This window comes from Sturnira hondurensis, unplaced genomic scaffold, assembly GCF_014824575.4.
Source record: "Sturnira hondurensis isolate 20B ecotype Veracruz unplaced genomic scaffold, ASM1482457v3 Scaffold0012488, whole genome shotgun sequence".
Taxonomy (NCBI): Eukaryota; Metazoa; Chordata; class Mammalia; order Chiroptera; family Phyllostomidae; genus Sturnira; species Sturnira hondurensis.
Window position 1 is genome coordinate 967,100 of NW_028085119.1, and position 25,191 is coordinate 992,290.

The following is a 25,191-nucleotide window of genomic DNA, read 5'->3' on the forward strand; positions in this document are numbered from 1 at the left end:
GAAGGTGGGCAGCAATGGGCCCAACCAAAGGATGTTGTTTCCCAAACTCCCTTGCAGCTACATTTGGTATGTGATTAAGTCCTGGTCAGTGACATATAGGCAGATTATTGAGTGGGATATTGAATTTTGGGTGGGTGGGGATGAGTGGGAGGAGACAGAGGCGGGGGGAGGCTCCCCTAAAGTGGCTGGCTCCGTTCACAGGGGCAGGTTTTTTAATGCCTTCTCCCTTCTGGAACAAAGAATTCCAGCAGCCAACTGGACCATGGGTAAGAATGGAACCCACCACTAGGATATGAAGCAAAAAGAAAAGAGAATCCCTAATAAGTTTGTGGGACTGGCATATTTACTCTGGACTGGCTGCCTCTGGAATTCTTTTACTTGAAAGAATCAATGCTTGTGGTTTTATTGATGTTTGTTTTTTGTTGTTATGGTTATAACATAACCATAACAGCTCTATCATAAAAAAGCATAACAGCTTTTTTGTTCAGCTCTGTCATAAACCCAACTGATTGGGACAGGCAGAAAGAAAAGAATCAATCACAAGACCCATGATTCAGGGCCTTGCTACTCAAAGTGTGGTCCCCAGAAGAGCAGGCTGGACATCACTTGGGGCTTGTTAGTAATGCAGAGGCTCAGGCCCCTCCCAGACCTACTGATTCCAGATCCACATTTCAACAAGATCCCGGGTGACTGGTATGCACAGTTTGAGAAGTTTGAGTAGCTCTGATGTAGAGTAAATGCCCTTAAAAAAAAACAGACTAAATATCATGAATTTCAATGACCTGCTGGGCAGTGTTCTTATTGCCTAGATTTATATTCTGGGGAAAAAAATACACACTGAGAAATATAACCTGATTTTGAGGTTAGACATTAAACATACTATTTTCAAATGATAACTTTCTCAATGGTTCAAAGTGCACTAAAGAAAAACAAGCATAAGTTTACAAAAAGCAAAACAAACAAATACAAAAACCTAAATTTAGGCATTTTAAAGATATGATACATAATTCAGTAGGGTACTTTACACATAATGATAAACCTGCCAAAATCCAAAACCAATAACCATTTTGGCTATTTATTATACCAAAGCTGTTTTATTCTCATTTTTAAGTTACTAACCACTAACTCTTTTACAAGTCTGGTTACTCCCAACTACTCAGCTGAAACTTTGTTTATGTGGGTGGCATTTTAAAAGTTAAAATAACACTTCCAATGTATACTTTCAGTCAGGAAAATTTCTCCTCCACTCCCCAAAAGGACACCTACCTAGTCATTGCAATTCTTTGAATGCATAAGAAGTTTTTAATCAATTAACTTTAGTTAATTTTCAAATAATTTTTCTACAGCAGCATTTTAGATATAATTACATACAATACAATACCCAGATCTTCACTGTACTAATAGATGTTTGACAATGATACTCACCCATGTGACCACCATCAAGATAGAGGAGGTCCCATCACCCCCAGGAAGTGCCCTCGAGCTTTCATTCCCCATTTCCACTTGCCACACGGAGGCAGCCACTTCTACAGTGTGGTCTTACTGGTGTTTGGCCAGAAAATGGAACCAAAAATGACTTTACGGTTGAAAGCTGATAAGATAGCACTAGGAACCATAAAGCTCCATGTTGCCTGCCTGTGCCCTTAATGTGTTTTAATCGCTATCAAAAGCTAATCTATTGTGTGATGGAAAGGCATGCAGAAAACTTTGAGCTTTGCTCACTTAGCATTGTGAGTGTTGATACAATTTGCTAAAACATTGGCTATCCTTGAGTGGATTCTTCATCTATTTTCTTTAAGTATGTTTAAATAGGTTTTAAATACGTTTTCTTCTCATGGAAGACACTAGTTTCAAGTAGTACCTCCTGCCCTCCCATTTCTGATACCAAGGAGAGCTAGAAAGTAGAGTGATTTGCAGTTGAAAATGCAGTTTACTTTAAAATATAAAACACTTTTGGTTATGCCAGGAGTTAATATGCTAAGCATTGTTCCTTTTGTCCTAATCCAATCTATTTCATGAAGTATTAGTGCACCAAGAAGCGCCTCTGAGCACTCTCCTCCTTCTTGGATTCAGTTTACTCAATCAATTTTCAGTAGTTCGCTTTTCCCAGTTTTAGGAGGTAGCCAATGATCATTTACCCAGTCCTTACAAGAAAATTATGAGAAAGGCACTTGTAAGTTTTGGACAGTGAAAATGTAAGATACCACTACTATTAACAGTTTTACTTACAAACCTAAGCAACCAGTACCAAAGTGTACTACCAAAACACAATGTATGAGACCACACACAGAGCAACGCCCAGTTACTCTTAACCAACATGCCCATATCCTACACAGTCACTCTGTGTCTAATTAAAGTCCCTCGCAGGGTCAGAGCTCTGTTTTCGGGGGCCTTGCTGCAAACTTGGGCGCCAGTTCTTTGATCAGATTCACATAGTCGGCTTTCTCCGCGCAGGCGCGGCACTCTTCTCCCCAGGTGTACAGTATCTGTTTCAGCTCCGCCACTCTCATCTTCCACAGGTCCACCGATGCTAAGTCTAATTTCTTTTCTAAATGACGAAAAGGAAACACACAACTCTTTAAAAGCAGCAACTCAGAAACACTGAGAAAGGCAAAGGGTGTTACTCATCTTGGGGCTGAGAACAGTTCCATTTTCTATGGAAACCAAGACATACCTAAGGAAAGTGTATATACACGAAGCTGTTGGGACAAGTTGTTTTCTATCAGACTTTCTCACCTCGGGATTATACGTGCTTCAAAACACGGGGTGCGAAGCTGTGTAGTTTTACTATATCTGCTACCATGGCTTCACAAGATCAGCATTACTGAAATGAAGAGCACGGCCTTCTAAAAGCCGCTCCTAAGGTAAAAAGGAGCGCGGTCGGTAAAAAGGAATGCCTTGGGACAGACTTGTGTGTGGCCAACAGAAAGCCATAGATTATATAATTAACTAGAAAGTTATGGCTCACTTTTTATATACAAAGATATGTCTTCAGTAAACCAGCTAAGCATATATATTACACTGCACCATCGAGTCTTTAAATATAAATTTGAAGAAACCCAAACATGTGAGTATAAAATTAGGAGTATTCTTATTGATCAGCTGATCAATTATTCAGCTGATCCTTACTGGGTTTGGATCTCTGTTTAACTTCACCTGATCCCCACCCCTGCTGGGATTACTGATTTACTACATTTGCTGCGGTCCTTTGGGGTGTACCCAATTCTCTAATGCTAGCGCTTCAGTCCCAGTCAATCTGGCTTCTACCATTCTTGCCAATAACACTTGTCTCCAACTTTTAACTCCTTTACCAAGACTACTGTTTTCCCCTTTACAGATTGTCTGCAGAGAATGTCGAGAACTCAACTACTTCTCTATTGTCCAGCCCCAAAACAACAACAACAAAAATTAATCTGTACTATACTTACGATTATAATTTCCCTATCAAAAGGGGTAGTTTTCCTTAAATGTATATAATGTTTTAAGTCAGTTTATCTCAATAAATCTAGAAAACAATTAATAAAAGTTGGATTTTAAAGTCTTGTTTATTTGGAGGATCAGCTACCCTTACGTTTTTATAGTGATATCCATCCTTTTAAGATACAGAACAAGCAAAAATACTTTTTCAGGTCAAAAACCAAAAGACAACTTCCTCATTGAAAACATAATCCAACTTTATACTTATCTTGATTGTTAATTTCATGGCTGATTTAACAAAATACCTCTAAAAGTAGAAGCATTTATAGTCCAAATTATTATTACCCCACAGTTCAAAGACCCCTGTTCAATTTCAAGTTCCTTGCCAATAATAAGCAAGGAACAAAACATTGGGATTAGTGGTCTATTCAAAATAAACAGCTGAATGAGAAATATACTTCATTGCAAGTGTCAGTAGTTTCTTTGAGCTTTTCTAAACAATCTAGAATCTGGAATTAATTTTAAAAAAGGGAAACCTCTGTGACCCCCTAAAACTACAAGGAAAAGGTTGATACCAAAATTAAAACTAGCTTGTGGCTCCCCAAGGGCCTCTAGTGGCCAACATTGTCCAAACACTAGGAAATACTCATTTCTTAATAATAGCTGATGCATATTTCTCTTATCAAGGAACCCAGTAAGTTCTCTTGCACATGATAGAAGACATTCTAAATAACTTTGTGAACTAAAGAATCAGCACAGGCTTGTCCCTTTCAAGAATATTGTTTATACGGCCTCAGCGATTCCTGCCTCTTCTGCATTACTTGGAAGCCAATAAAAAGGGATGCCTGTCCCTTAATCACTACCTTGGAAGCTGGGGCCTGCCCTTGGCAAGGTGAGAAGCAGGTTGTTTTGAGTATCTCCCAAACTTAAACCTATTTAAGGCCAGTTATGTAACAATGGTGCAGAATGATTTTACACAGCTATGTTAGAAGATAAGATTAAAATAATTCAGTCTGGGTGCTAAGTAGGTAGTTTACAATACTACAGTGGATTTGAGTATGTAACATAAAACAATGAGCAAAAGAAAGTGAGCAAAAGAAATGGGTCTGTACTGGTAGAACTTCAGGTGTTAAGGATGAGCTAAGAAAGGAACCGCCCCCCACCCCCACCAACATCCTTTACCGTACCTACCCAGTCTACCCAAAAGGCTGGCCCAGATAGAAATTCTTAGTATAGAAATAATAGATTTATCTATGTGAAACGTATAAGGCCAAGGGTAATGATTTAAGTAGGACATCTTTCTTTCCTGGCTGTTTATTTTAGATAACCTCAAAGAGGCTATTTCATCAGGCAAAATCTGATTTGCTACAAATAACTTATTTCCTAAAATTTAAAGCTGACAGGCAAAATAATAGACAGACAAATCTAGGGGAAAAGATACAGACACATTTAAAACTTCTGAGTCCTTATATCACCTTTGAATAAATGCAACTTCTTTTAATGGGTTACCAAGAGCTAAATCCCCATGAGCAGTTATTCCCTTGATACTTTGAATTTTCCTTGATGTACACAGCTGACACTGTCTTGGTGATTTAAGAGTTTAAACTTTCCTATTTGGGTTGACAGTTTTACCTAAAGTTGATTGTGCCAGTATTCATTTCTCTCAGCCCCCCAAAACGCCAGATGGCATTAAGCACCATTCAGCAGCCCAACAAGCTAGTGGCAAGTGGACAATTCCTTCCCTTCCAACACTGACGTTCTAGAAACATAGCCTGTTTTGAGAATTGGCACTACTTCGGACATTATGGGGAAATAAAGACACGGGACTCCATTATACCATATTTCAGCTCACAGATTTGGCTGTCCATCTTCCTGAGCTTCTCGCAAATCTTCACTGCAGGCATGTGCACACTCATGGGGCGGGTGACCTCACTTAGGATCTTTGTGGCTGCATCTTTGGTTGCTCCTAGATAATAGCACTAAAGGAGAATGAAGAGAATGTAGTGGCTCAGACACTGAGAAAAGCAAGTCCTGTGGTTTTGAGAAGTAAGAAAGAGGTTAACCTAGTTTTCATGGGCCAGCTGTTAAATTTTAAGCACTGCTCACACACCAGAATACAAGTGACTCCATTCCCAGGAGCATCGTAATTAGAAGTTCCCGACAGTTCATACGATTTTCCAAGGCTTGCTGAGTGTTCCCTGTGCCAGGTGCCGCTCTCAGGGCTTTACTGGTCCTGACGTATTGTCACAACAATCCTGTGAAGTCAGTACTATTACATACCCATTTTATACCCAAGCCAACTACAGGCCACCAGCTAGCAAGGAGAAGAGATTGAGCTTTATTTTATTTTATTTTTTAAACGTTATTTTTATTGCTGACGCTATTACAGAAGTCTCCAGTATACTTTACCCACCCCCACCTAATCCCCACCTGCGTTCCCTCTGGCTCTCACCACACTGTGTCTGTGTCTGTGGGTTATGACCAATATATATGCGTTTTTGACTAACCCCTTCATCTTCTTTCATCCAGCCCCATTACCCACCTCTTCACTGATACTGTCAGTCTGACTGACGTGTCCATGCCTCTGTTCTATTTTGTTCAGAAGTTTATTTTGTTCATGAGATTCCACATGTAAATGAGATCATATGGTATCCATCTTTCTCTGACTGGCTTATTTAACTTAGCATAATACTCTCCAGTTCCAAAAGGTAATAATTCCTTCCTTTTTTACAGCCATGTGGTATTCCACTGTGTAAATGTACCACAGCTTTTTTATCTATTCATCTACTAATGGGCACTTGGGCTGATTCGAGATCTTGGCTATTGCAAATAAGGCTGCAATGAACACAGGGGTGCATATACTCTTTTGAATTAGTGTTTCAAAACCCTTAAGATATATTCCCAGAAGTGGGACCACTGTGTCAAAACACAGTTCCAGCCCTGACTGGTGTGACTGAGTTGGTTGAGCATTATCCTGAATAGGGAAAGGTCACCAGTTCAATTCCAGGTCAGGGCATATACCCAGGTGGTGGGTGTGGTCCCTGGTCTGCGTGTGTACATGTACGAGAGGTAACCAATCGATATTTCTTTCATACATCAATGTTTCTCTCCTTCCCTTGCCCCCAATAAAAATAAATAAATAAATAAAATTTTTATTGTTGTTCAATTACAGTTGTCCAAAGTTTTCCCCATTGCTCTCCCCTACTCCATCAGTCACTCCCACCCCCAACCTGTGTTTTTGGGTTCCTAATATGGTGTTCCTTGACTTGACCCTTCCCTTCTTTTTCCCGTTACTCCTTCCCCCTCCCCTCTGTTCACTGTCAGTTTGCTCTTTATTTTCATGTCTCTGGTTCTATTTTGCTTGCTTGTTTGTTTTGTTGATTAATTCCACTTGTAAGTGAGATCATATAGTATTTGTCTTTCAGCTAGTCTATGTCTTTTGATTGGAACATTTAATCTGTTTACATTTTAGGTTATTATTGATAGGTACTTATTTATTGCTATTTTTCTTTATACCTAGGTTCCTCTCACTTTCTATTTCATCTTTTTAAAGCAGGCCTTTGAATGCTTCTTGCAATACTGGTTTGGCAATGATAAGTTCTGTAAGCCTTTTTTTGGGGGGGGGGGAGGTGTCTGGGAAGGTCTTTATTTCACCTTCAGTCTTAAATGATATCCTTGCTGGATTAAATAGTCTTGGTTGTAGGTCCTTGCTTTTCACTTTGAATATTTCATGCCAACCTCTTCTGGCCTGAAGGGTTTCTGTTGAGAAATCAGCTGACAGCCTTATGGGAACTCTCTTCTAGGTAACTGTTTCTCTCTTACTGCATTTAAGATTCTCTCTTTGTCTTTAACTTTTGTCATGTTAGTTATAATGTGTCTTGGCGTGGATCTCTTTAAATTCCTTTTGATCAGGACTCTCTGTGCTTTCTGAACTTGTGTGGCTTTTTCCTTCATCAATTTAGGAAAAATTTTAGCCCTTATTTTTTCAACTATGTTCTTGGTCCCTGTTCTCTTTTCTCCTCTGGTACCTCTATGATGCAGACATTGTTATACTCAATGATGTCCCAGAGGTCCCTTAGACCTCCCTCCCTCACTGTTTTACATTTTCTTTTCTTTTTGATGCATAGCTTGGGTGCTTACTTTTAGTTTGTGCTGTAAATTGCTGATTCATTCCTCTGCTTCACCTAACCCCCTGTTGATTCCTTCTAGTGTATTCTTAATTACAGATATTGTATTTTTTCATTTCTGACTGGTTCTTTTTTATAGTTTCTATGTCCTTTTTAATGTTTACTATCTCTTTGTTTAAGTTCTCACTGAGATCATCCATTTTTCCCATAAGGTTCTTGAGCATCCTTATAACAATTGTTTTAAACTCTGCATCTGGAATATTAGTTGTTTCCATTTCATTTCACTCTTTTTCTGGGGATTCCTCTTGTTCTTTCATTTGGGGCATGTTTTTTTGTCTCCCTATTTCATTCTGTGTATTAGGTAAATCTACTCTAACTCCCAAATTTGTTATGATGGCTTTATGACAAAGGTGTCTCGATAGCCTCAGTGGCACACTCACCTGAACTCTGTGCTCCAGGAAGGTTTTTTGTGAGTTATGTGCACCCTGATGGAGTTGAGTCTTGAATGCTGTTGGCCTTTTCATGGGTGGAGTTAACCCTTCAGGCTGGCCAACTGTAAGGGTAAACCTTGATCACCATGTATGAGACACCATGCAGGCGCCGCCCCCCAAGGCAGAATTGTTCCCAGTAGGGTTTGGTGCCTTCTGGGATCCCCCTTTGGGTGTGCTGCTAGTATGGTTAGTCGGGTTGAGCTCTGGTGTGATCTGAAGCCACCAGAGCTCACTGCTTGTGATGGTTCTGGATCCATTTACTGAGGGCTCAGACACTGGCTGATGTTAGACATTGCATGTATCTGACCTTGGGCTACCTGTCTGGAGCTATCATGCGGTTCACTGTTTGTGGCTGCTTCCACTAGACCTGGTGTGTGAGGGAGGGGCCAACCTGTGTTTGAGGGTTGGCTTCCTCCAGCTAAGAGCTGAGGGCAGAAGGAGATTGAATTTTAAGAAATCTAACATTTTGGCTCTATAGTTCAGGCTATTTTTTATGTTATACTGCTTTTCAAGCCACCCAACTTAATCGTTTTATATTTACAAATATAAAACTTAATGGTACAAATAAATGCTGAGATTTTTACCATGTGCCAGTGGTGAGATGCCTGCAGTGCAAACTTAACTGAAAAGTTAAACATACAATTTTAGGCATGACAAATTGGCCTAAGACTGTTTTTCATGATATAAACCAGTATATTGAAAAAGTCATTTGTGTATATCCAGGAAACACTACATAAATATTATTACAAGAAAATATAAATACTTCATCAGTTATGTATAAACAAGGATATAAAATATTTTGAAAAGTTTAACTAATTGTCTTGGTAAGAAATAGGAAGTCTTCCCATTCTTAACTCAGAACAATAAATTCTCAATTAGACATTCAATTGTGTAATTTTATTTAACAAAATATGAGCTTGATTTTCTGTGGTTTATTCCAAAATCAAAATGAAAACTGATGTATTCTAGATTAAAATGTATATGACTGCATTTCCTTGAATGAAAAGTTCCTACTTGCTCTTTACAGTGAACATGCCTCGGGCCAGCATCTAAGGAGGAGAACAGTAAGTCCAAGGTCAGAAATAATAGCGTTAGCATTTTCCCTCAAGCCTGAGGGAACAATGAAATGTGAAGATTTACCATACCAGGCGGTTTTCTTTTCCTTTGACGCCCAAGCAAAAGTTGATCAATTCTTTTTCTATGGTGTCCAAAGAAAAACTAATTCCTCTGGCTATCAGTGAGCTGCGGAACCGGTTCAAGAATTCTTCACATACTAGGAGGAATAAAGAAATTACATATTTATGTACAAGATAACCACTAACACACCTCTGTATATGTCCTACTCATCCAATGAAAAGTATAACTATGATTTAACACATCATGACAGTGAATCAAAAATATTTGGAAGAATGATTTAGGGCCTATAGCTATTAGCTTAGGATTGGGCTTTGAATAACATGAGTTTGTACAATCAATCAATCAATGTCTGGAACCAAGTTCCACCTAAATCAAGAACATTCCTACAAAATTTGGCTAGCCCTAAAGAAAATACAGCTTTCTATAGGATGTGATGATTAGAACATGTTTTTTTTTTCACATTTAATACTATTTTGAATAAGTTTCAGGTGTACAGCATAGTGACTAGACAATCACATAATTTACAAAGTGGTCCCCTTGATATTTCAAGTATCCACCTAGGACCATACATAGCTACTACAGTATTATTGACTATGTTCCCTATGCTGTATTTGATATCCTTGTCACTATTTTTAACTACCAATTTGTACTTCTTAATACCTTCACTTTTTAAAACAACAGACCCAGAGCCTCCTCCCCCATAGAAACCATCATTGTGTTCTCTGTACCTATGAGTCTGTTTCTATTTTGTTTGTTCATTTCTTTTGCTCATTAAATTCTGCATATAAGTGAAATCATATGGTATTTATCTTTTTCCGACTTATTTCACTTAGCATAATACCCTCTAGGTCCATCCATGCCGTTGCAAATAGTAAGATTTCATCCATTTTAATGGCAAAGTATAATAATTCCATTGTATTATGTACCACCACTTTTTAATCCACTCATGTATCAATGGCCACTTGAGTTGCTCTCATATTCTGGGTATTGTAAATAATGCTGCAATGAACATAGGAGTGCATATATTCTCCCAAATTAGTGTTTTGAGTTTCTTCAGATATATACTCAGAAGTGGAATTGCTAAGTCATAAGGCAGTTCCATTTTTAATTTTTTGAGGAGCCTCCACACTGCTTTCCACAGTGGCTGCACCAATCTGCATTCCCACCAAGAGAGCATGACACTTGCTCACAACACTTGCTGCTTATTGATTTATTGATGATAGTTATTCTGACAGAATCAGCTAATATCTCAATGTGGGATAGTTAGCATTTCTCTGATGATTAGTAATGTTGAGCATCTTTTCATGTGTCTATTGGCCACTTGTATGTCCTCTTTGAAGAAGTGTCTACTAAGGTCCTCTGTCCATTTTTTAATTGAATTGCTTATTTTTCTGCTGTTGAGCTATATGAGCTGTTTATAAATTTTGAATATTAACCTATTATCAGATGTATCATTGGCAATTGTGTTCTCCTATTTGGTAGACTGGCTTCTCCTTTTGTCAATGGTTTCCTTTGCTATGCAAAAACTTTCTAGTTTGATGTAGTCCCATTTGTTTATTTTGTTTGTTTGTTTCCTTTGCCTGAAGAGATATATCAGAAAAAATATTGCTAGGAGAGGTGTCAGAGAATTTACTGCCTGTTTTCTTCTAGGAGTTTTATGCTTTCAAGTCTTACATTTAAGTCTTTAACCCATTTTGAGTTTATTCTTATATATGGTGTAAGAAGGTCATCTAGTTTCACTTATTTGCACATAACTGTCCAATTTTCCTAATCATTTGTTGAATAGACTATTTTTACCCCATTGAATGTTCCTGACTCCTTTGTTGATCATATAGGCATGGGTTTATTTCTGGGCTCTCCATTCTTTTCCATTGATCTATGTGTCTGTTTTTATGCCAGTACCATACTCATTTGATTACTGTGGCCTTGTAGCATAATTTGATATCAGGTAGCATGATTCCTCCAACTTTGTTCTTCTTTCTCAAGATTGCTGTTACTACTGAGGGTCTTTTGTGGTTCCAAATAATTTTTTTAAATATTTGTTCTAGATCTGTGAACTATGAGATGGCACCAAAAAACCCTCAAATTTATTTATAAAAATATGTGTATTTATTATTATGCATTTAAACATCAGTCACCTTCAAAGTATTCTCCATTTAATGCAATATACCTACCCAGATCTTTGTTCCACTACTCGAGACAGTTTTGAATGTGTCCATTGTGATGCCTTTTAGTGCTTCTGACATTTTTGTTTCACCTCTTCTGCAACATTTCTCTTTGGGGACTTTTTTCATTGGGGAAACAAAAATAGTCACTTGGAATGAGATCAGGTGAGTAGGGACAGTGGGGCACAGGGGTCATGCCATTTTTTGTCAAAAACTGCTGAATACTCAGTGCATTGTCAGCAGGTGCACTGTAAATCACCCCTCATGAAATGGGCAAATGCATAGAAAGAATGTTTTTTTTAAAATTCACTGAAACCAAATGCAGCCTCTTACAACTAACCCAGTTGGTACACTGATACAGATGAGTTCCTAGAACACTCATCTAGTGGAGGGAACCTGTACTACAAGGCACCTGCCTCTAGAAGATAATTCCAGTTTGGGGGGACACCCCCTCATATGTCATTGGTATTTTAATAGGCATTGCATTGAACCTATAGATTGCTTTGGGCAGTATGGACACTTTAACAATGTTAATTCTTATGAATGAGCACAGTATCTGCTTCCATTTATTTGTATCTTCTTCAATTTCTTTCTTCAATGTCCTATAACTTTCCAAGTACAGGTTTTTTACCTCCTTGGTTTAATTTTTTCCTAGGTATTTCATTTTATTTTTTGATGCAATCATAAATGGGACTATTTAAAGTTTTTTTCTGATAGTTCACGATTGGTTTATAAAAATGCAACCAATTTCTGAATATTTATTTTGTATCTGTCTACTTTGCTGAATTCATGCATCATTTTTAGTACTTTTTTTGGTGGAATCTTTAGGATTCTATATATACAGTACTAGTCATCTGCAAATAATAACAGTTTACTTCTTTCTTTCCAATTTGAATGCCTTTTATTTCTTCCTGTCTCAGTGCTGTGGCTAGGACTTTTGGTACTACGTTAGATAAGAGTGATGAACATGGACATCCCTCAGTTGTGCCTGATCATTAAGGGAAATGCTTTTAGTTTTTCCACATTGAGTATGATGCAAGCCATGAATTTTTTTCATATATAGCCTTTCTTATGTTGAGATATATTCCCTCTACTCCCACTTTGCTGAGAGTTTTTATCGTAAATGGGTGTTTTTTCTGAATTGATTGATATGATCATATTATTTTTATCTTTATTTTGTTTATATGGCATATCATATAAATTGACTTGCAGATATTATACACACTTTGCATCCTAGTAATAAATCCCACTTGGTCATAGTGTATGATCTTTTTAATGTATTGCTAAATTCAGCTTGCTAATATTTTGTTGAGGATTTTTACATCTGTGTTCATCAGGGATATTAGCCTTTAACTTTCTTTCTCTGTATTATCTTTATCTGGTTTTGGAATTAGGATAACGCTGACCTCATAAATGAGCTTGGGAGTGTTCCCTCCTCTTGAATTTTTTAAATAGTTTGAGGGTAGGTGTTAGTTCATCTGTGAATGTTTGGTAAAATTTACCTGTGAACACGTTCATTCCAGGATTTTTGTTTGTTAGAAGTTTTTAGGTTACTGCTTCAATTTCACTAGTTGTAATCAATCTAGTCACACTTACTGTTTCCTCTTGATTTAGTTTTGGAAGATTGTATGTTTCTAGGAATTTATCCATTTCTTCCAAATTGTCCAATATGTTGGCATATAGTTGTTCATAATATTTTCATACAATCCTTTGTATTTTTGTGGTGTCAGTTGTTACTTTTCTTCTTTTATTTCTCACTTTGTTTATTTTGGTCCTCTCTCGTTTTTTCCTCTTGTGAGTCTGGTTAAAGGTTTATCAATCTTGTTTATCTTTTCAAAAATAAGCTCTTGGTTTCATTGATCTTTTGTATTGTTTTTTTAGACTGTTTTTAAAATTTCTGCTCTGATCTTTATTATTTCCTCTCTTCTACTCCCTTTGGGCTGTGTTGTTTATCTAGTTCCTTTACATGTAAGGTTAGATTGTTTATATGAGACTTTTCTTGTTTCTTGACATAGGCCTATAATGCTATGAATATTTTCAGGACTGCCTTTGCTATATTCCATAGATTTTGGTTTGATGTGTTCTCATTTTCATTTGATTCAAGGTAGCTTTTGATTTATTCCCTAATTTTGCTGTTAACTCATGTTTAGTAACATGTTATTGAGCCTCCATGTCTTTGTGTGCTTTTCAGTTTTTTTTCTTGTGATGGATTCCTACTTTCACACCAATGTGGTCAGAGAAGATGCTTGATATGATTTTAATCCTTTTAAATGTATTGAGACTTGCTTTGTGTCCTAACTTGTGGTCTATCCCAGAAAAAATTCCATGTGCACTTAAAAAGTATGGATATTCTGCTGCTTTGGGGTGAAATGCCCTGAAGATATCAATTAAGTCCATCTGACCTACTGTGTCATTTAAGGCCACTGTTTCCTTGCTGATTTTCTGCCTGGAAGATGTAGCCATTGATGTCAATGGGGTACAAATGTTCCCCGTTATTACACTCAAGGGACATTTTATTTGGAAGTGTGGAGAAAAACCTGAATATGTATTTTGAATGAAGCCCCTTCATTCAAAGGTGGTCTGCATCTGTCTATATGTTCCATCAGCATGAGCCTGACATTAAACCCCAAAATGAACAATTGTATTTGATCTCAGGGTCAAGAGCCAGTAAATACATGAAGCTCATGAGAGACCAGGGCAACAACAGACATGTGTTGGGTGTTTGCTGGTGCTGGCACTGTTCTAAGCTCCTTCTCTTCTAAGCTCATTCTGGGATTCATCGAAGTCCCAAAATGTATGATGTAGATACATTACCATCCTCATCTTATAGACGGAGAAATGAGCCAAGGAAAAACTGATTAACTTGCCCAATAAGTGGAAGAGAGGAAATTAGACTCCAGGTGGTGTGACTCTGAGCTCACACTTACTTATTCAGTTACTCGACAGTAGGGGGGGTATGCCTTCCCATGTCGCTTTCTCAGATGGGGCAAGCAAACCAGGAAGGAAACGGAGGCTGGAAGCTTAAGCTGCAAAAATATAGCCTTAATATTTGAAAGAGACTTCTAGGGAAACATAGCATAGAAATTACACAGGCATAGGCCCTTGGTTCTCTCTATGCTTCCTCTTAATTCATGGTATTAATTAAAGTGAGGCAATGTGCTCTGTCCCCTAGACCCCAGTAATCAGATGTCTTATCTATCTGCCTGGCAAATGGGACAAGATACATGAATCACTTTAATGCACAAACTAGACACCTAAAGTTGTTTAAATTATGTTCATTTGATACATTGATTTAATCAGTGAATAGGGATTTATTGAACAATTTCTATATATGAAGCACTGTAGGAGACTTAACTAAACAATACACTTCAGAAAGGAGACAAAAATCCAGAAGGAAGGATCAAGTTATAAGAAGTAATGATGATAAAGAACCTATGCACCCCAACATTCATAGCACAATTTACAATAGCCAAGTGCTGGAAGCAACCTAAGTGCCCATCAGTAAACCAATGGATCAAAAAACTATGGTACAGTTATACAACGGAATACTATGCAGAAGAAAGAAAGGAGCTCCTACCCCTTTCAACAGCATGGATGGAAGTGGAGAGCATTATGCTGAGTGAAATAAGCCAGTAGGTGAAAGACAGATAGCATATGATCTCATGTATAAGTGGAACCTAATCAACAAAACAAACAAGCAAGCAAAATATAACCAGAGACATTGAAATTAAGAACAATCTGACAGTAACCAGAGGGCAGTGGAGAGAAGAGTAGGGGTAAAGTAGGGGAAGAGTTGTCAAGAAACAGGTATAAAGAACATGGACAAAGCAAAAGGGGGTAGACTCAAGGGTGAGAGGCAGGGATAGATGGGAAGAGAGGGAGGAGGAAAATGGAGACAACTGTACTTGAACAACAATTTTTTAAAAACTGGAAAAAATAAAAAAGCAATGATAAGAAAAGAAAATGGGAAATTGGAGAAAAATCTAATGACTAACTATAAAAACAATAATAAAGAACATGTAGGGGCATAAACACAGGTAAACCCCAATACAGGACAATCCTAACACTTAGGATTAAAAAATAAAGATGAATTTGAGTTAAACGTTTCAAGGTCCTTTATCATCCAGGAGGAGTGTAGCAAAACAAAATTGTTAAGTCATATTAATTTTTAGCACATTAAACATGTTAAAAATGTAAGAGTTAATATCTGAAAATGTAAATAAATTACTGCTAAATCAGTCTTGGTGCAGGGCACGTGAAGAGATTTTAAAAACATTATCAGCCCACTAGAAGGCAGTAAAAGAAAAAAGAACAAGAAAAAACACAAAACTTTCTTTTAAAACACCACAAAATTAACTGAGAGAAATAAAACCCAAACATATCATTAATTAAAATATGCATAAACATATCAAAAAGAAAAGTTTTAAAAATAAAAAGATATGTGGAAAACAGTATGCCAGTTCCTCAAAAAATTAAAAATGGAACGGCCTATGACCCAGCAATGTCACTTCTGGGTATATTTACGAAGAAATCCAAGATACTAATGTGAATAGATACATGCAGCCCTGGCCAGGTAGCTCAGTTGGTTAGAGTATCATCCTGATATGCCAAGGTTGCAGGTTGGATTTCCCCATCAGGGCACATACAAGAATCAACCAGTGAATGCGTAAATAAGTGGAGCAACAAATCAATGTTTCTATCTCTCTTCCTCCCTTCTCTCTCCAAAACTGATAAATAAAAAATATGCTTTTACAAAGAAAAGACTCATTTTACAAAGAAAATAACTCATTTAAAATAAAACTATTATTTTAAATGAGTTAAATAATTTCAAAATTAAAAAATAATATGAAATTAAAAAGATATGTGAGAACACTTCTATCCAAAATCTGGTTTACCATATAAAGCTTTATTGTGAGTAACGAAAGTCTTTACTAATTATAATATGAACCATTTACCAGAAATAGAAAATAACTTTAAGTATTGTACACCTAATAACATAGCCTGATAATATACGAAATCCTGACGGATTTATAATAGCAAATCGACACCATCATGGTAGATAGTTTAATACTCTCTCAACAATTATTTAATCAGATTGACTAAAGCTAATAAGGGCATTAAGCATTTGAACTATTAATACTATTCACAAAGTTCAGCTAATAACATATATGAAGCATTTCTCCTCCAAATTAGAAAATTCAGAATGTTTTCAAGAAAGTAAGCAACATTTTTTCCTTTTTTTTATTTAATTATTTTTCAAGTACAGTTTAAAGTAAGCAACATTTATATAAGCCTGAGATTATTGAGCAAAAGGCAAGTCTAAACAAGTATCCAAAACCCTGCATCATAACAGCCCACATTCTCTGAACATAATTAGAAAGCAGTAACAAAAGCAACATCGTCAATGCAGTCATATGCCTGGATATTTTCACATGCACACTTCTTAGTCATCAGTGGGCCAAAGTAGAAGTAGTAACATAAATGTGTGATTTTTTTAGGACTTAATTCCTATCAAATGCTATCTAGAAAACTTAAGGGATGTAGTTAAGCTAGTACTTAGAAGGAAATTTATAACATTGAATGTGTACCTTTCAAAAGAGAAAAATGAAAAATTAGTGAGTAAGATTTCACTCAAGAGTTTTACAAAGCATAACTATATAAACCAAAAGAATATAGAAGATACTGAATAATAAAAGAACAGAAATTAATTAGGTAGAGAAAATAAAGATCAATAAAACTAGTAGCCGGTAAAAACAGACAAGTTCTTAGAAAAAAGTGATAAATCAAATATAAACAATATCCAGACAACCAAAAGACAAGTAAGAATTCTTGATAATTAAAAATATGATGGCTAAAGTTAGAGAAGTCCATACAAGATTTATTTAGAAGATTAAGTTGAAAAAAAAATCCTCAGAAATTAAACCAAAGAACAAAGACTTAGAAAAAGGGTAAGAAATTCAGGAAGCCAAATACCTAAGTTATATGAGTTCCAGAAAGATATAAAGAGGAGGGAAAGGGGTGGGAGCTGGTGAAGGTGGGCAAATATATGGTGATGGAAGATGACTTGACTTTGGGTGGTGGGCACAGAATGCAATATACTGATCATGTGTCATAGAAAATTTACACTTGAACCCTATATGATTTTATTAACCAATATCACTCCAATAAATTTAATTTTTAAAAAAGAAAGTTAACAGCCTGGGAAGATGATGGACTAATATATAAAGACCATCACTGAAACTTCAAATCAAGCAAAGGAGTTTTAAAGGGGAAGAAGAAAAAAAATAGAAGAGGAAATTTTGAAAAAAAACATTTTTACGTTTATTTTTATTCCTTTTTTGTTTGAAATATCTTCTTTATAACCTTCTTTTTTTCCAACAGCCAGTTCCTCCCTTTATGTCGAGTGCCTTTCTTCTTATTTTTAATAATTTATTTTATTTTATTGTTGTTCATGTACAGTTGTCTGCATTTTCCCCCCACCACTCCCTCCCATCCCAGCCATCCCCCCTCCCTCCCCTGCTCCCAACCCCCCTTAGTTTTGCCTATCTGTCCTTTATTGTTGTTCCTGAAAACCCTCCCCCCTTTTCCTCCCATTATCCCCTCCCATCTCCCCTCTGGTTACTGTTAGCTTGTTCTTAATTTCACTGTCTCTAGTTATATTTTGCTTGCTTGTTTGTTTTGTTGACTAGGTTCCACTTAAAGGTGAGATCATATGGTATTTGTCTTTCACTGCCTGGCTTATTTCACTTAGCATAACGCTCCCCAGTTCCATCCATGCTGTCGGTCCCGCCTTGTCTGCTCCAGCTTGATTTTGTAGAATAAAAATACCCACCAGATTAGTGGGCAGTGGCAGGAGTAGGGGAGAACTACTAAGTGTATTACACATGTTACAATGAGTTAGGACTTTAAGAGTAACCAGAACTTCTTGAGTATTTTGTATATGACTCATTGTTTTAATTTTAGTTTAATGTTGCCCTACATAAATTAGTTCCCAACACCTCACTCAGAAGGTAGTGCTTGGGCTCTGATCTCAGCTTCTCTGGGTCCACACCTGGGGATTTGCACTTTTCTTTCTTCTCTGGCTGTGTTTAAAATTTTTTTCCTTTGTGTTTTCCAATTCCTTTATTATGTGATTAGATACTAATCAGGTATTTTTATTCATACCTTTTGGAACACATTGGACTTCCCAATCTGTGGATTGATGACAGCATTGGTTTGAGAAAACAAGCTATCCTCCCTTCAGGCCAGTTAACCTGTGCTGGAATTTTTCTCTGTATCTTCATTGTAGCTTCATCTTGCATATTTTTATCTCTTAAACTCTCAAGAATTCCATCTCAATAATTACTTCAATCTTCGAACTCATTAATTTGCTCAGCTGTTTAATCTATGATTAACTCCATTAATTCCTATTTGTAGGAGTTTATTTGGTATTTTTCCAAATATGGTTGGACTTTAATTAATAGCCTCCTGCCCTTTATATCTTCAATCCCTCCTTTATTTCTTTAAACATAATAAACATTTTATATTCTCTCCCTAGTAATTGTAATACCTGAAGCCTTTTCAATCTCTCTTCTTGCTTCTCTCTTCTCGCTTCTTCAGTCTCTCGTCTCATTTGGCTGTCACTTATGGTGCCCTTCTTCCACATGGGTTTGTCATTTTTCTGAATGTAAGCTTTATTTCTTAGAACTTCAGCTGTGGGAATTCTTCGAGGACTAGGTGGAGGGTGGATCTCTAGTTGTAAGATTGGCATTTGCTGATGTTTGCTTGAAAGCCCTTGAAACTAAATTCCTGATTTGAGATGTTTTGAACCATGCAAGTAATATGAATTTGGGCTTCAGCCTATATGTGGGTTAGCCTCTGATTACCAATTATCTGGAGATATTTTTGATTCCCCTGTTATTCAGTAAAAAGTTCAAGTAACGCAATTTCCTATAGTCTATAAAGATGGTAGTAGAGTTGTACTTATTGCCCATTACCTATTGTAATGAACCTCTGTGGAATTCCTAATTAACTGGGCGGGGCAGGGCATAATCTAGTATTATACTTCCAACTTGGGAGAGTCCTTGATTTGTCTTTATTCTCTTCATTTTACCAAAGCTGTGAATCCTACCTTCAGCTCACTGGGTAGCAAATGCCCTCAAAACAAAAATCACAGTCCTGGCTGGTATGGCTCAGTGGATTGAGCATGGACCTGTGAACCAAAGGGTCACTGGTTTGATTCCCATTCAGGGCACATGCCTGGGTTTCGGGCCAGGTCTCCATTTGGGGGTGCGTGAGAGGCAACCATACATTGGTGTCTCTCTCCTTCTCTTTCTCCTTCCCTTCTTTACTCTCTAAACGAGAATAAATAAATAAATAAAAAATTTAAGTCAGCCTCAGGGCTCCTTTACCTGCTTCCCACTTTTATTTTGTTTTTGGCCTCCAGGTATGCCTTACTAACTTACATTTTTAACAATTTTTACATTTTTACTTTATCCAGTATTTTTAGTATTTTCAGCTGGAAGGCAAGTCATGTCATCTTTTAGAAATCATATTTATTTCTAATGCTATTAATAGGAACAAAACACTAAATATAAGTCATGGCTTTAACAAATATTTATTGAGCAATTATTAAGTGCCAAACAGTATTCTAGGTTCTTGAGATCCAGCCATGAAGGGAAAAAGCCCTTACCCTCAAAATTATATTCTAATGAATGGAATATGAAATTTGGATTTCTTGGCCTCTATAACCAGATAATTCATTATAAATCAACCTCCCCCCTCCCCCATCTCTCACTTATTGGTTCTGTTTCTCTGGAGAACACTGTATAATACAAATCCAAAGAGAAGCTGTGAGAAGCAGCTGGATATATAAATCTGGAGTTAAGGGGTGACGGCTACCTACCTAAATTTGTAGCACATCGACATTCAAAGAGCATTGGGTTGGCCAAAAATTTCATTTAGTTTTTTAAAAATATTTTATGTATTTATTTTTAAAGAGAGGAAGAAAGAGAGGGAGTGAAACATCAATGTGCAGCTGCCTCTCATGCACCCCCAACTGGGGACCTGGCTCACAACCCAGGCATATGCCCTCACTGGGAATCAAACCAGTGACCCTCTGGTTCACAAGTCCACGCTTAATTCACTGAGCCACACCAGCCAGGGATTGTTCAGGTTTTTTTTCCAAATGATGGCTCTAGTAGTGCTTAGTTGTCTTTAACTTCATTCAAAACAATGTTGTCAGATTGTACTGTGACAGCTATCAAATCAGCATGCACTGTTTTAAAAACTTATGAAAATTGGTGAATTTTTATGCAGCCATTTTAATACTGAAGATGAAAGAAGATATGCAACATTTTGGGCATATTATGCTTTATTATTTCGAGGAAGGTAAAAATGCAACTGAAACGCGAAAAAAGATTTGTGCAGTGTATGGTACAGTATATGGGGAAGGTGCTATGACTGATCAAATGTGTCAAAAGTGGTTTGTGAAGTTTCTTGGTTATCTTGACATTTTGGCCAAACAATTCTTGGTTTGGGGGCTGTCTTATGCATTGAAAGATGTTTAGCAGAACCCCTAGCCTCTACCCATTGGAAGCCAACAGGAGACAGCTGATATACTCAAAATATCCAAATCATTAAAGTTATTGGTGAAAATGAAATGTGTCTTTTATTTTACAAAAAAAAAACCCTGAGTTTTTGGCCAAGCCAATATTTAATAGTATTTAAGAGATGAGATCAGAGAATAAGGAGACATGGAGAAGAAAGTGGTCCTAGGTCTCAGTCTTATAAAAATCCATTTTTTAGAAATTAGTAATATGAGAAAGAACTCAGAAAAGACTTAAAGGAGCAGCCAGTAAGGTAGGATGAGAATGAAGAGTGACCATATTCCCAGAAACTAATGAAGAAAGCGTTAAAAAAAGTGGGGACTGACTAATCAGCTGTGTTAAATGATATTGACCGAATGTGAAAATGAGACATTGCCAATATTTAGTTTGCTAGGTTTAATTAGCAAATATATCAAGTATGCAAAGGAGATATTGCTGTTATAATCAATGCTGCAAGTCAGCAGAAACTATCATTAAGGCCTCTCAGTCACCCCTAATTCACACTTGCCTGCAAAAGAAAGCCAGTATCCCAGTGCCTCCTAGCTCTTATACTATTCCCATAATATACCTTTACATGATTTCTAGACCTTAACTGTTGCTTTGCTAATCTACTACCTAGATGATGGGTTGGGAATTCTAACCTGTACTTTCAAAGATACACCTCTGATTCACTCACAGTTACATAAAATTTTATTGCAACATATATGCATACATTTGTTCAACAAAATCAAATGCCCATCTTACACCTCGCATTGTGGTAGCCCTGGAGGTGATGTGGTGAGAGAGAACAGTCTTGACTTTCAAGGAGTGCACACATGGAGGAAACCAAAACAATTACTGAACATGAGAAGTATACTAGATACTGTGGGGAAAACATAGGGGTGGCACTGACCTGGGGGGACAGGGGAATGGGTGACCAGTGCAAGACATTAAATAAGGGAGTAATATGAACACTGCCAGGGGACTAGAGAGGAGGTGGAAAGGGGGCAGAAGAATGCTGCTGTGGCAGTGAGGAAGATAAAAATGTTGAACATCTGTAACAAGGCATTGGAAGAAGGGAGTCAACCAGAAAGTAGAATCAATAGACACTAATGGGCATAGGGGATCAGGGGGAAAGCATCTGGTCTAGTTACCAGGTAGGTTTTGGGGCCTGAGAAGGAAGGAGTTGATGACTTTGGTCTGTGACCTGGCTGAGTTCAGGGTGTAAGGTATCTAAGTGGGGATGTTCAGTCACGAATTGGGTGCAAAATCTTAGACTCCAGAAAGGAAGTAGATTAGATATAAACATTTGGAATGAATCAATCTCAGTGTGTAGACTGAGAAGAAAGGAGGGCAGATGACAGAACTCCAGAAAAGTCTAATACTGAAACCATGGCTACAGAATCAGAAAGATACCATGAACAAGTAAGTGGGCACAGAGAGACAGGAAGCAATGCAAGAAAAAAGCAGAATCAATGCTATCAAGAAAAGGAAGCTTCTGAAAGAGCAAGAAGTCAGTGGTATTCCATGCCACAGAGAAGCCAAGGTAAGAATAGAAATTTATTCCTTGGCTTACATGAAGAGAATAATCTCACCATAAATCACCTAACAATTAGTAATTTAAGGATCCTGGCATGTATTTATTGCTATAACCAAGTAACCATCACCTTTTATTTATGTCGTGGGCTTTTTTTGTTTATTAAAAGTAGTACCTGATCTGGAAACAGCCCAAGTGCCCATCAGTAGATGAACAGATAAAAAAGTTGTGGTATATTTACACAATGGTATTCTACATGACAGTAAAAAAGAAGGAACTTCTACCCTTTGTGACAGCATGGATGGATCTGGAGAATACTAAGTGAAATAAGCCAGTCAGAGAAAGACAAATACCATATGATCTCACTCATATGTAGGCTCTAATGAACAAAATAAACTGAGAAAATAAAACCAGAGGCATGGACACATGGAACCTACAGATCTCGGGGGGGGGGGGGCAGAGAACAGGAAAAGATTAGCCAAAGAACATATATGCATATATACATAGTCCACGGTCACAGACAACAATGTAGTGAAGATGAAGTGGGAGCTGGGTGGAGGGGGGCAAAGGGAGAAAATGGGGGACATCTGTAATGGTGTCAACAATAAAACAATTTTTAACAAAATAAAATTTTAAAGTACCTAAGCAAATCTATAATTATTTCAAATTAAAAAGTTAAAAAATAATCTCATAATACAATACTTTTAAAAACCTGGAAATATTTAGTTTTGTTTTTTTTTTTTCAGTAAGCCTCACATGACCTAAAGCAGGACTCAGAAACTTAAATATTCACAGGGGCCAGGCAAATAAAATGCACGGGTAAGGAAATTCCAGCATAGGAAAGACAGAAACAAAACTCAGAAACAGAACACATGTCCTTTCTAAAAGAATCAGCCATAGCCAATTCCCACTACATGGACATGTGGACTGGTCTTAACAGGTCACCTGGTATTTTAAGAAAAGGCAGAAGTCTTCCAATTTTAAAAGTAGCCACCTGATTTAAATGTTTTTCAAAATGCTTTGTGAACTTAATATTACAGTAGGTCCTAGGGGCTCCTGGACTATCAGTTTCTTACCTTTGCCTTAAATTATGTATAATATAGCATTTTAATCTTATACCTTGAAGGAAATTAAGTGGCTAATGAAAGTCTGATTGCAGTGAGAGAACCAGATCTAGAATCTAGTTCTTCTTGTTCTAAAACTAGTATTTCTTTTGCTATAAATCTATAACGTCTTTATCTAACAAAGGGAATATATACCCAGGTTAGTCAGACATGCAAGTTAATAACCACACTATGCATATTAAATTAAGAATAGATGGCATAAGCTTCACATTTATTAATCCAGATACTCTGGCTCTTCTGAAATGTTTTCAGGTAGAAGCTCCAGAAAATAAATTACTGATGACTAATCAATTGTTTATACCTCAAAAATTCGGCTTGAGATGTATAGGACACAATTGTAAGCGATCTTTAAACAACATTGTAACTTAACTCAGCAAATATCAATATAAAGTTATCCGAAGTCACATTCTTAATTTCTGGAGAAAAGTTTAATTATTGCAGGGCTGGCAGAAAACTGGCTTGTGTTCCATAGCTCAGCTGTCATAGACTATATTCACCCATTCATTCACACATATTGTGAATTTACAATTTCCTGTTAAGTAATGATTGCAAGCTTACAGAAGGGTGAGGAATTGCATTTAAATCGTTTCAGTGCAGGTTAAGTGCTACTGTAGTGCAAACGGATGAAGCTAGTGGATCTAATTATCTTTGATGTTAACAGCCTTCAGGAGGAAGTATTATCACACTGATTTTGCCAAAAACAGGTAAGTCTGCCAGAGCCAGAGAGTACGTGTTCTGATTTCAATCCTCAGCTGAGATTCCGTGCACTTCAAAGGAATCGTTCTTCTGTATTTCTAAAGAGTTATTGTCCTCCTTTGTAAATCAACTTTTCCTTGTAGTCATAAAAAAAATGCTAGCTATGATCTCAGAGTCCTTAGTTAGAGTCACCTCAACTCAATTACAGGCAACGTGTCAGGTTTTATTTTCCTTTGAGGAGTTGTAAACTAATTTAACTCAAAAGACATCTGTGCAAATCTCGCCGGTTAGTAGAAGGTGAATCAATTCGGCGCCAGGGTCGTCTGAATCTACTCGCGTTTGCACAAAATCGAATCCAGATCAAGACCCATCAGCCTTGACAACGCAGTTGAACCGTCACAGACAGACCAGGACGCTGCGCCTCAGGGTGTCAAGAGGCCCAGCTCGAACTTTCGCGCAGACTCGGGCTTAGGCGATAGGAACCTAGAGAAAGGGCTCGCTTTTTCGGAGTGGAATATTATTTATAGCCAAGACCTGAAAAAAATCAAAGCCGACAACAGCTGAGCTGCAGCGCGGTGCCACCGCCATGCAAGCAGGTCTCACACCGCTCACCTTCACAGTCACCCCCCGTGCGTCCCCCGGCCTCCTGGCCCTGAGTCGGCACGAGGTTAGAGACCCAGAGCCAGGCGCAAAAGGCCACCAGTGCGGTTGGGCTCGCGCACCACATCCTGAACCAGCAGCTCCAAACTCCTCAGACACCTGCACCCAACGCCAGCTTCCACGCTATCGCCGGAAGCTGCTACAGTACTCCGGGGAGCGGAGCAAACCCGGAGTTGCTAGAGCAAATGACGCAACTCAACCCACAGTTAGTATTGGGTCCCAACAAACTAGCAAAGAACCAGGCGGGGCGGAGGAGAGCTTTCCTTTTTTT

The 25,191-nt window shown here is 37.5% G+C and overlaps 1 protein-coding gene across 1 annotated transcript; it reads right to left on the minus strand.

Annotated features, from left to right (window-relative positions):
• Nucleotides 1-768: 768 nt before the first annotated feature.
• On the minus strand, nt 769-25,174 carry CDNF (cerebral dopamine neurotrophic factor). The gene is made up of 4 exons (XM_037060732.1): nt 24,873-25,174; nt 9,181-9,308; nt 5,255-5,396; nt 769-2,548 (listed from the first exon to the last, which is right to left on the minus strand). Exons 1-4 carry the CDS (start codon nt 24,985-24,987, stop codon nt 2,370-2,372), a joined length of 564 nt encoding a protein of 187 aa, XP_036916627.1. The 5' UTR covers nt 24,988-25,174; the 3' UTR covers nt 769-2,369.
• Nucleotides 25,175-25,191: the final 17 nt, after the last annotated feature.